The sequence below is a fragment of the Neophocaena asiaeorientalis genome, unplaced genomic scaffold (genome assembly GCF_003031525.2).
Source record: "Neophocaena asiaeorientalis asiaeorientalis breed wild unplaced genomic scaffold, Neophocaena_asiaeorientalis_V1.1 scaffold43, whole genome shotgun sequence".
NCBI classification, from domain to species: domain Eukaryota; kingdom Metazoa; phylum Chordata; class Mammalia; order Artiodactyla; family Phocoenidae; genus Neophocaena; species Neophocaena asiaeorientalis.
This window is the reverse complement of record NW_020173674.1, coordinates 195,160-206,837: the sequence shown is the minus strand read 5'-3', so window position 1 is coordinate 206,837 and position 11,678 is coordinate 195,160. Positions and strand designations below refer to the sequence as shown.

General features: G+C 53.0%; 1 protein-coding gene across 1 annotated transcript in view; it reads left to right on the top strand.

Moving 5' to 3' along the window:
* ANO9 (anoctamin 9) overlaps positions 1-11,678 on the top strand; it is a 16,409-nt gene that overhangs the window by 2,954 nt on the left and 1,777 nt on the right. The window contains 16 exon segments of the mRNA XM_024748793.1: positions 685-731; positions 846-904; positions 986-1,059; positions 1,295-1,529; positions 1,657-1,717; positions 1,802-1,884; positions 2,017-2,063; positions 2,065-2,107; positions 2,197-2,340; positions 2,343-2,360; positions 2,446-2,482; positions 2,716-2,827; positions 10,265-10,322; positions 10,423-10,522; positions 10,662-10,790; positions 10,869-11,021. Coding sequence (XP_024604561.1) covers positions 685-731; positions 846-904; positions 986-1,059; positions 1,295-1,529; positions 1,657-1,717; positions 1,802-1,884; positions 2,017-2,063; positions 2,065-2,107; positions 2,197-2,340; positions 2,343-2,360; positions 2,446-2,482; positions 2,716-2,827; positions 10,265-10,322; positions 10,423-10,522; positions 10,662-10,790; positions 10,869-11,021 — 1,400 coding nt within the window.

Below are 11,678 nucleotides of genomic sequence, written 5' to 3'. Positions count from 1 at the left end.
GGCCCCAGCCCCGGCCCCCTGAACTCATCTGGGGCCCGATCAGGGAGACTAGCGAAGAACACTCCTGGAATTTGGATACGAGGCAGTGGAGGGGGGCTTCCTGTGAACACAGAAGGACTGGCCGGTCTTGGGAGGACACATGAATAGAGGCATCTTGATGGGGCCTGAGAGGAGCAGGCTGTGGGGAGTGCCCTGGGACACTCAGGGGGCCGTGTCTCATAGGAGGATGTTCCAGAGGAGCAGGACTGTATAGTCAGATGCCCGAATGTGCCGCTTCCTGGCTGTGTGGCCTTGACCAGATTACTCACTCTCTGAGCTTCAGTCGCCCCATAGGCAAAATGGCTCACAGGGGTGCAAAGAGGATTTGTGCACATAAAGAGCATGCTCTCGACGTGTGGGGGCTCCGGGTGGGACAGGTGATTGGAGGTGGGAGGTCTGGGAGGGATCTGGGAGAGACTATTGCAGGGCTGAGCATCGGGGCCCTGGGAAGAGAGAGACCACCCTGAGGGAGGCGCACCTTGGAACCATGGCACAGCTAGACCCTGGGAGGATTTAAGGAGGTGGGCTCCCAGAGGAGTCCTGGATTCTGGGCTCTGGTCAGGTGGTCTGGGGGCTCTGCTAGGACAGAGGGGCCTGGGACCTGGCCAGATAGAGGGCCATCCTGAGCCAGCTCTTGTGTTCCAGAATCCAAATTGTCAACTTTGTGCTGAAAAGCAAGATGGCAGCTGGTGGTAAGGACTGGATGGCAGCAGCCCACCAGGAGGGGCAGTCACACGGGGAGAACGGGACAGGGTCCTCCCTGACCCCTCACTCCCTTCTGACCCGAGAATCCCTGTGACCACCAGACACGCTCCAGGATTTGGTGAAGGATGGGGTCTTTGAGGCCGTGTTTCCCCTACACAAGGTGAGTGGTGGGCCGGCTGGGAGAGGACCTGAGGGCAGGACCTGATGCAAGAAGCTCTCACTGTCTGTCGCCTACGCTCAGGGGGAGGAAGACCTAAAGAAGAAATGGGCCTGGTGGAGAAACATGTTCCAAGAGCAGCCAATTGGTGACATCAGGTACTACTGCCCCCCGCGGACACACCTGCGCCCCCGCAAGGCAGGCTGCGCCCCCCGCGGTCACACCCACGCCTCCAGCAAACTGCTGTGCGGGCTCCCATTTAGACACACATTTAGATGCCCTCAGTACAGACGCTCCTTGCCCGCCCCCGCATGTGGCATGTCTCACCCCGGCGTTGGCGCTGGACGGTCACCCCTGCTGGGAGTGGCCCTGACGGGACGGCTGTGCCCCTAGGAACTACTTCGGTGAGAAGGTGGCGCTGTACTTCGCCTGGCTCGGCTGGTGCACCTACATGCTGGTGCCCGCCGCGGTGGTGGGCCTCATCGTCTTCCTGAGCGGGTTTGCCCATTTCGAAGCCAGCCAGATCAGGAGGGGCTAGATCTGTGATGCCCACGACGCCTACATGTGCCCTCGCGGCGACCACATCCCCAGGTACCAGCGGCTCTCAGAAACCTGCGCCTTCGCCAAGGTTTGCGCCGGCGCGGGGGGGTGGTGGTTGGGGGGGCACTGCGGCTGCTCGCCCGCGGGGAAGAGGTCCCAGGGGGTCCTCCCAGGGAAGGGAAGGCCGCCTCAGCCCCACGCGCCGCTCTCCCCAGCTCACCCACCTCTTCGACAACGAGGGCACCGTGCTGTTCGCCGTGTTCACGGCGCTGTGGGGTGAGTCGCTGTGGCACCTGGGGGGCAGCCGAGCTCCACGCAGCGGGGACACGCCGTGAGGCCTCTGCTTTCTCCCGGCTGCAGCCACCGTGTTCCTGGAGTTGTGGAAGCGGGAGCGAGCCCGTGTGGTCCTGCAATGGGACCTGTACGGGTGGGACGAGGACCAGGTGAGGCTGAGCCAGGTGACCAGGCCCAGGGCCCACACGAGTCTGCTGTGTCTGAGGGGGTCCCCATGTATGAGGCGCGGTTCCCGTGGGTGAGGAGTCCCGTGTCTCAGGCGTGTCCGGTGCCGTCCACAGGAGGAAATGCTGCTGGGGCTCATTGCCTGCCCTGACTACCAGCCCCGGCTACGCGCGGAGTACCGTCATCCTCCTGCTGTCTCTGTTGATGGTACTCCTGGGGCGCCCCTGGTGGGGCTGGAGAGCAGGTGGGGCGGCCCCTGGAGGCCTGCCCATCCCGGCCTCCCCGACCCCCGCCAGATCTGCCTGATGATAGGCATGGCCCACGTCCTGGTGATCTGCCGCGTCCTGGTCGCTGCCCTTTTCAGCTCCGCCTTGCCCTTCCTGGGAGAGCAGGTGACCACGGCCGTGGTGGTGACCGGGTCCCTGGTTCACTATGTGACAGCATCCTCGTCATGACCAAGGCAGGGGTCGGGGCAGGGCGAGGGTGCCGGTGGGGGTGCAGCTCTGCTGAGGTCCGAGGTGAGCCCTCCGTCTCCCCTCCCACAGATCAACAAATACGTGGCACTGAAGCTTTGTGACTTTGGTGAGAGGAGGGCCCCCCTGAGCCCCTCTCTGGCTACTGGAGGGAGGATTCAGGGTGGGGATCTTGGAGCCCTAGGCCGGGGGGGAAGGGGGCCTACGAGAGGGCAGGGGCTCGCACCTGGGAGACAGGTGGGGGTCGCAGGTGTCCCTGAGCTGTCAGGATAGGGACAGGCTGGGCGCGGGCTGTCATCGGGGTGAAGGATGGGGGAGGGACGGCCCCACATCTCATTCCAGAGAAGCCCAGGACCTTCTCAGAGCGAGAGAGCAAGTTCACCATCAAGTTCTTCACTCTGCAGTTCTTTGCTCACTTCTCCTCCCTTATCTACATCGCCTTCATCCTGGGCAGGTAAGGGCCACCTGCTCCCACATGCCTCCCTCTAACTCCTTTCTCCCCACCTTGAAAATAGAAATACCTGTTCTTGTTAATTTTTAAAGTAAATCATGCTCAGAACACGTGGAAACCCAGTACAGAAATATGTGAAGGAAGCCCACAGCGAACCCCCAACTGTCCAATCCTCGTCCTCAGAGATGACACTGTAACTGTTTGTTGGGTCTTCCCAAACTTTTTTACACATTTAAGTACACACACATACACCTATTGACATGAGTGATTTTGTCGTGTAAATAATTGTATCTGCCTTACACTGAAAACGTACTATGGGCGTTTTCCATGTCTGCATGGGTGGTGAGGCTTTGTTTTTAAAAACATACTATGGGCGTTCTTTTGTGGGATGCCCTTGAATTTATTTAACCACTTCAGTTGGTGGACATTCGGGTTAATTCCAGTTTTGAGGTTTATAAATAAAGCTGCAGTGGGCATCCCATGTAACACACACGCACACGCACACACTTCCCCTCACCTTCCTAATTAATGAAATGAACATTTTTGGTTCAGTCAACATATCTTTTCTTGTCTTTTCTGAAGAAAATAATTCCTCTATGTGTTCTCTATGTTTGTTCAAATGTTGTAAGTTACACATACACTGCCAATTAATCCCAAACTCTCTAGCAAAACTTTATTTATTTTTCTGCAAAATTTATTTATTCAGTTATTTATTTATTTTTGGCTGCGTTGGGTCTTCAATGCTGCGTGCGGGCTTTCTCTAGTTGTGGCGAGTGGGGGCTACTCTTTGTTGAGGTACCCGGGCTTCTCATTTCTCATTGCGGTGGCTTCTCTTGTTGCTGAGCACGGGCTCTAGGCGTGCGGGCTTCAGTAGCTGCGGCACACGGGCTCGGTAGTTGTGGCTCGTGGGCTGTAGAGCGCAGGCTCAGTAGTTGTGGCGCACGGGCTTAGTTGCTCCATAGCATGTGGGATCTTCCCGGACCAGGGCTCGAACCCGTGTTCCCGGCACTGGCAGGTGGATTTTTAACCACTGCGCCACCAGGGAAGTCCCTCTAGAAGAACTTTAGAAGAAACCAACTCCTGCCAGTATGGTCAAAGACATCATGAGGTCCTTGGAGACGCCCTCGTGGCATCTGTCCCCTTCTCTTGGGGCTGTGCTTGGCCCTTTCATCCTGGGAAGCCCCTTACTCTCTGCCGTGTAGGATCCCAAGTTTTCCAGTGGCTTCCTGTGAAAGGCTACATGGGAAATCATATGTGCTGAGTTTCCTCTTTATTGGGGGCCTGACTGAGCGTCTGCTGGAGAAAGGGTTCTAAGTTGGACATGGTTTTCCTCAGATTTCCGAAGGGTATTTTGGTTTCCGGCTTCCAGCGTTCTGTTCCGCAAGTCTGGCGTTAATGTTCTTCCAACTCTCTGTGCAGCTTCTCGCTGTCCCCCGTCTTCTGGAATTTCTCAGCCGTGTGACTTGGTGGGTCTTTTTCAGTCGACATGCTTCGGTAATTCACATCTCTCTCCTACACACGCCAGCTTTCCTCTCTCTGCCGGATGATTTCCACCATCACACAAACATGCTGTCACAGTTCTTTCCGGAAGTCTTCTCATCGGCGAACCCGGTTTCTGGTTCTCCTGCCTCACGCTTCTGCCTCCCCGGTACTCTCACTGCCTCCTGGCGCTGACCTTTGCTCTCCTGCTGACCTCGGAACGTCGCCTGGCCCCGAACCCTGGTCCCTCAGACTCCGCTCTTCCCTTGCTCCCCCTCCATAGCCGCCGCCACCCAGGACGTGATGCACATTTATTTGTTCACTGTCTCTCTCAGAAATGGCAGCTCCCCAGGGCGGAGGGTAGGGCGCTTGTCCTTTGCTGAATGCTCAGCTCCTGCAGTCGGCCAGGCGTGCAGAATCAATGCTGGTCAAGTGGAAAGAAATTACCAGGTACTCACTGGGCCTGGAGCCTCAGGGCCTTCAGTTTTGAGAGATTTTCTCATGTACCCGAGAGCCTCCTGCTTCAGCTCCCTCTCCTCCCTTCTGAGGAATTCTTTTTGTTTGGAAATTGGACCTTCTGAATTGATCTACTTTTCTTCGCTTTTTTTCTCCCATTCTTGTTCCAGTTTCTTGGAGTTTTTCTCAACTGTTTTCCAACCCTTCTACTGAACGTTTCACTTCTGCTCATGTTCTTAATATCAGAGCACTCCTTTTGACACGTGCAGATTCTTCACAGCCTCCTCTTCATGTCACCTGGACACCAGGGCTTTTCTTTTCTGAGGATGTGGCCTCTTTTTTTCCCTTCTACTCTGGCATTTCTTCTGTTCCTTTCGAGTTTCTTTTATGCTCTTTCTTTGATTCACCCACCCCACCCCCGCCTTAGATGTCTTTTATTCTTGGCCACCTGTCTGTAATTGAGAAAGGCATGTGCCAGTGGCTTTGCTCTGGACCATGTGTCTCCTGTCGGGACCTCTTGCTGTGTCGGTTCCTGAAGGGGAATCCCTGGTCTCCTGCCTGGAGGCAGAAGGATGCCCGTCAGTATGCTGGGAGCCCAGCTGGGGAAGGGACACTGTGGGGTCTCAGTGTCCATTGGCCCAACCCTGCGATCTGAATCTTTGGTTGTTCAACCCCCTAGAAATGTCTTTGTCTTCTTGTGTGTGTGTGTCTTGTGTGTGTGTGGGGGGGTGGATTAGGGGTTGGATAGGAGGCCCAGGGGTTCAGCCGGGCCTGCATCCCATCCAGTGGGTGCCCCCAAGCTACCAGAGGTGCCCAAGTCCTGGGGTGTTCCAGGCTCTTGGGCAGGGTTGTGTTGCTATTCAGACGTCTTCCCTGCAGGCTTAGATCCAGCTTGATGTCTCAAGTGGGCTGCAGGCCTCTCCAGTTCCCTTCCACCTCCGAGGTGATGCCTGGCAGTGGGTGTGGGCAGCCAGCCATTTTAACTGGGAGTCGGCAGTGCACATTTAAATTGAGAGACATTGCTAAAGCACCCTCCAAAAGTGCTGTGCTGACTCACAAGGCCACACACTGTGTACGTGACCGCACGCTCCATGCTGGTCTGATGAACAAGGACCTTAAAGGTGCGTTATTAAAACCTATTAGTGAGAATCCAGCATCTTTCCAGATATTTTTTGGCCACTGAGTTTCGTTTCCTATAAGTTGTTCATATCATCTGAGCATTTCTAGAACATCAAGGTCAAGTGGATTCTCTTCTGACTCATCATGCCATATTTTACTCTGCTTCTTATCTGACCGTTTCTTTGTTGTACAGCTCTTTATTTTTCCTGTTGTTTTTAATTGCCTTTTTTCCTCCTTGCATGTCTTTATCTTCTCAAGGGTATCCAGCCTCTCCATTGTCAAACTGCCTATTGCATGGAGTCTCTTTTCTCCCAGAGACCCTCCATTCTCCCCACACTGGGCTGGTGGCTCTCCGTGCCTCCTGCATAGCTGTCTCCCTGGGACTTCAATCTGCTGCTTTCCTGGGTTAGGACCATCATCTCCTGGACTCCCAAGCCTCCTTCTTTCTTGATTTTTGCTTTCGTTTATTTTGAGAAGGTATATCGGAGAGGTAAACTCTCTGAATTCATGTGTGTCTAAAGGTGTCATGTTCTACTGTTGCATGAGATTGACATGGCTGGGTGTAGAAATCTAACTTCAAAACAATTTTCCCTTCTAGAACTTTAAAGACATTGCTCCGTTGTCTTTGAACATGCAAAATGGATGATAAGAAGTGTGCAGAAAATCTGATTTTTGTTTCTTCCTAGTTGACCTAGAAGCTTTAGGATCTTCTCTTTAAACAGGGGAACAATCTAGGGTGGGTCTTTTCTTCACGCACTGTGCCGGGCAATTGTTGGCACCTTCCGATGAAACAGCCCGTGTCCTGCTTAGGCTCACTACGTTTTCTTCCGTTTTTCCTTAGGTTGTTGTTGTTTTTAATTTTTATTGGAGTATATGGTTGGTTTACAATGTTGTGTCAGCCTCCACTGCACAACAAAATGAATCAGCCATACGCATACAGTACCCCTCCCTTTTGGACTTCCCTCCCATTTAGGTCACCACAGGGCATTGGGTAGAGCTCCCTGTGCTCTACAGTATGTTCCCATCAGCTGTCTATTTTATACATAGTGTCGATAATGCATGTGTGTCAGTCCCAGTCTCCCAGTTTCTCCCACCCCACCCCTTTCCCCCTTGGTATCCATACGTTTGCTCTCTACGTCTGTGTCTCTGTTTCTGCTTTGCATATAAGATCACCTATACCATTTTCCTAGATTCCACATATATGTGTTATCATATGATGTTTTTCTCTTTCTGACTTACTTCACTCTGTGTGCCACTCTCTAGGTCCATCCACGTCTCCACAAATGACCGCATTTCATTCCTTTTTATGGCTGAGTACTTCTCCATTGTATGTATGTACCACATCTTCTTTATCCATTCCTCTGTTGATGGGTATTTAGGTTGCTTCCGTGTCCTGGCTATTGTAAATAGTGCTGCTGTGAACATTGGGGTGCATGTGTCTTTTTGAATTGTGGTTTTCTCTGGGTATATGCCCAGTAGTGGGATTGTTGGTTCAAGTGGTAGTTCTATTTTTAGTTTTTCTGGGTTTTTTTCCTTAAGTTTTTAAAAATATTTTTTTCCCCTCTGCTCTCTATGGAACACCTGGTCCTCTTGGGTTTCTTATCTTTTTCTCTCATATATTCCATCTCTGTGTCTTTACATTCTACACCTGGAGAGATTTCCTTCACTTTGTCTTTTTGCCTTTTTTTTTTTTAACGTTTATTTATTTATTTATTTGGCTGCACTGGGTTTTAGTTGTGGCACGTGGGATCTTTAGTTGCAGCATGCGAACTCTTAGTTGCGGCATGTGGGATCTAGTTCCCTGACCAGGGATTGAACCCAGGCCCCCTGCATTGGGAATACGGAGTCTTAGCCACTGGACCACTAGGGAAGTCCCTGTTTTCTTTTTTTAAGTTTAACAGTTAAAGTCTTAATTTCCAAGAGGGTTTTTATTTTTTTATCCTTTTTATTTTTATAGTGTCCTTTTCTTGTTTCCACAGATACAGTACTTTCTTGAGGATATCAATGTTCTTTTTTCCCCTTAAGTTCTCATCTGTTTCCTCATTATCTCATTTCCTAAAGGGTCCATCTTCCTGTTCCTTTATCGTAGTCCTTCTCTTTTGTACAGCTGGTTTTCCTCGTGCCTGAAGATTTGTAGCTGTCCATTCATACTGAAGAACGAAGGACTGAGTAGGTTTTCCCAGGCAGGATGGGATATGTCTTTATAATAACTCACGTCTGCTGACACTCACCCATTCTGTCCTAAGGGCCTCACATTCATCAGCTCTAATCTGCACAACAGCCCTATGGGGTAGGGACTCTCTAAACCCCATTTCACAGATGAGTAGACCGAGGCACAGAAAGGTTAAGAAACGATCTCAGGGTCGCACAGTCAGCAGATAGAAGCGAGTCTGGCGCCTTTTGTGTACTGGCCCTGCATGTGGCATCCCTGGGAAAAGAAGGCAGGAGCCTGTGCAGTCACTCGTGTTTCTCTGGAGGCCGTTTCTGTTTTGTCACGAAGGTTATCACTGTGTCTCTTTATAGTTCCTGTTTTTCATGCCGTGCTCAAAAAGGCCTCCCCTCCTCAACATTAAAAACATGTTCAGGGGCTTCCCTGGTGGTGCAGTGGTTCAGAGTCCGCCTGCCAATGCAGGGGACGCGAGTTCCTGCCCCAGTCCGGGAAGATCCCACATGCCGCGGAGCGGCTGGGCCCGTGAGCCATGGCCACTGAGCCTCGTGTCCGGAGCAAAAAAAAAAAAAAAAAAAAAAAAGTTCATTTGTGATTTCCCTTAGATGCTTATGGTTTCAACATTTTAAACATTTAAATCTTTGATTCACAAGGAATTTGTTTTGCTGCAGGCGGCAAAGGAGGGAAGCCTGTTTTGTTGTTTTCCAAGTGACAGCCAGTTGTCCCCAAACCATTTGTTGACTGTTCCATCGCCACCACCACCCTTCTGTCACACAGCAAGTTCCATCATTCACTTGACTGTTTTGGTGCTCCGTGGATTCTGACGATTCTGGTCTAGTACCTTTCTGTGTCATTACTACTGTAATGCTTTCCTGTCAGATAGGTCTGGTGTCAATTTTCTTTTTCTCTTCTTTTTCACTTTTCCTTTTTTGTAGTTATTTACGTGTTTATTCTTCTAGGTGAACTTTAAAATAATGTTTGTCAAACTCCATCAAAATTCTGTGGCATTTAGCTTAAGACTGCAGTGAAATTATACATTCTTTTAGGGAGAATTGACATAGATACTGTATTAATTTTCTGTTGCTGACCACAACTTAGCGGCTTTAAACAACACACATTACATACAGTTCTCGAGGCCAAGAGTCCAAAATGGGTCTCACTGGGCTAAAATCAGGGTGTCAGCAGGGCTGTGTTCTGTCTGCAGGCCCTCGGGGAGAGTCCATACTCTTGTTTTTTTCAGCTTCTAGAGGCTGCCTGGCCCGCTCCGTCCTGTGTCTGCAAAGCCAGTAGTGTCAGGCTGAGTCCTTCTCATCCTGACATCTCTCTGGCTCTCCCTCTTACTCATTTAAGGACTCTGGTGATTACAATGGGCACACCCAGATAATCCAGGATTCTCTCTCCATTTTAAGGTCGGCTGATTACCACCCGCCATGTCAGATAACATATTCACAGGTTCCAGGAATGGGATGTGGTATCTTTGGGGGCCTGACATTCCACCTGTCACAAAAATACAAGCGTAAGTTTTTCTATCGAAGAACAAGTTTCCTCTATTCAATGTTGTTTTAATGTTCTTTAGCTGTGTTATAGTTTTCTTCTTATGGGTCCCCCACATTTCCTGTGAATTTCACTCTATTTTATCGTTTTCGCTGCTATCTGCGACAGATATTCCCTCCTGCTACATTTCTCGGTGGTTTTGTTGCACCTAGGAAAGCAAAAGGGAGTTGAGCTTGATATCAATTTTATATCCACTCTGAGCATTTTTCAGATTTATCTGCCCAATCGTTCAGTTGATTTATTTTGGTTTCCCAGATATATAATCGTATTTTCTACAACAAGTTTTTCCTTTGCAAAGTTACACCATTCTGGAATAGTAGTTGTCACGAACTGTAGTAACAGGAGTGCTTGCAGGACTTCACCATGGAGCGTAAGCCCAACGTTTGGTTAAATATACCGTTTTTATCATGGAAATCAGGTGATTTAAACACAAAGTAGCCCTGTGTGCACAGTTACCTGGGGAGAAACTGGGGCCCCTCCTCACAGCCTTTCCTGAGCCTGTGAACAGCTGAGAGGTCCCCGGCGGTCCTGCGCACACGCAGGCCTGTCTGGGTTAGCCTCTGCTCACCTGTGGGGCGGGTCTCCTTCCTTCCCCTCCAGGCCCCACTGCTCCCCGACTCCCACTCCTGTCCTGCGCCCTCTCTCAGCCTCGCTGCCCTTCCCAGGATCAACGGTAACCCCGGGAAGTCCGTGCGCCTGGCAGGGCTGTGGAAGCTGGAGGAGGTCAGTCTGTCCGGAGGCCTTACTGCCCTCTTCCTGAACTGCCCCAACCCCCTGGTCACCCCCAGGCCCCGTGCCTGACCTCTCACCCTTGCCCCCACAGTGCCATCTCAGTGGCTGCATGACGGACCTGTTCGTGCAGGTGGCCATCATCATGGGTCTGATACAAACGCTCAGCAACTGCATGGAGTACCTGGGCCCCTGAGGACCACCCTCCCTCCCGGGGCGCCACCCTCACCGCAGGGAGCCCCCGAACCCACAGGACCCCACCTCCCAGAGCCAGCAGTCCCGAGGGGTCCTCAGCCCCCCTCCCCGTCCCCCACCCGGTCCTCCTCGCTCGCAGGTGCCTGGCCCACAAGTGTCGCTCGATGCGAGCCACGTCCCAGGACCCCGAGCTGAGGCACTGGCGGCGCAACTACCGCCTGAACCCGGTCAACACCTTCAGCCTGTTCGAGGAGTTCATGGAGATGAGTACGCAGGGCGGGGCTGGTGGGCGGAGGGGCGGGCGGGCACCGTGCGGGGGCCCACGGTGACGACCCCCACCCCCAGTGATCCAGTATGGCTTCACCACCGTCTTCGTGGCCGCCTTCCCGCTTGCCCCGCTGCTGGCGCTCTTCAACAACCTCGTGGAGATCCGCCTGGACGCCATCAAGATGGTCCAGGTGCAGCGGCGCCTGGTGCCCCGCAAGGCCAAGGACATTGGTCAGGGGCCCGACGGGGCGGCCTGAGGGCGGGCGCTCCAGCCAGGGGGGCATGAGCCGCGAGGCGCGCTGGGGCCACGCCAGTCCCCTTGAAACCAGCGCTCTGAGCCATGGGGGCAGGGCTCAGGCCCCAGGAAGAGGCGGGGCTGGCAGGCACCTCGCAGGCCGCTCCCCCCCAGGGGTCCCATTGAAGGGCCAGCGGCCGCCCTGCGGAGGCCGTGCAGAACGGCTTGACTCTCAGGGAGCTGAGGGAGAGGGGTCCAGCAGCTGGGCACAGGGACTGAGAGCAGGTGGCCTTAGTCACCTTGACTGGCCTCGCTGAGGTGGACGGGTGTCAGGGATGAGGCCAGGAGATGCGGCGTTGGACATAGGCAGTGGGAGAGAGAAGTGTGAGGGAGACTTGGGACCAGGTTAAGGCGGTCTGCCCTGGGGAGGGGACCCAGGAGGTGGAGCAGGCCTGGGGGCAGCCGAAAGGTTCAGGCATAAGATAGGGGGCGGAGACCTGAGCCCCTCCCTGTCCACATCAGGAAGAGGGGTGCAGGAGAGTGGAGGCTGCTCTCTGTTGGCCTTGGCCCAGGTCTTCCTCATCAGGGACCTGGCCCTGTGGCTGCCACAAACAGAGGCATGATGAGGCCCTTGACCATCCAGGCTCCCAGCT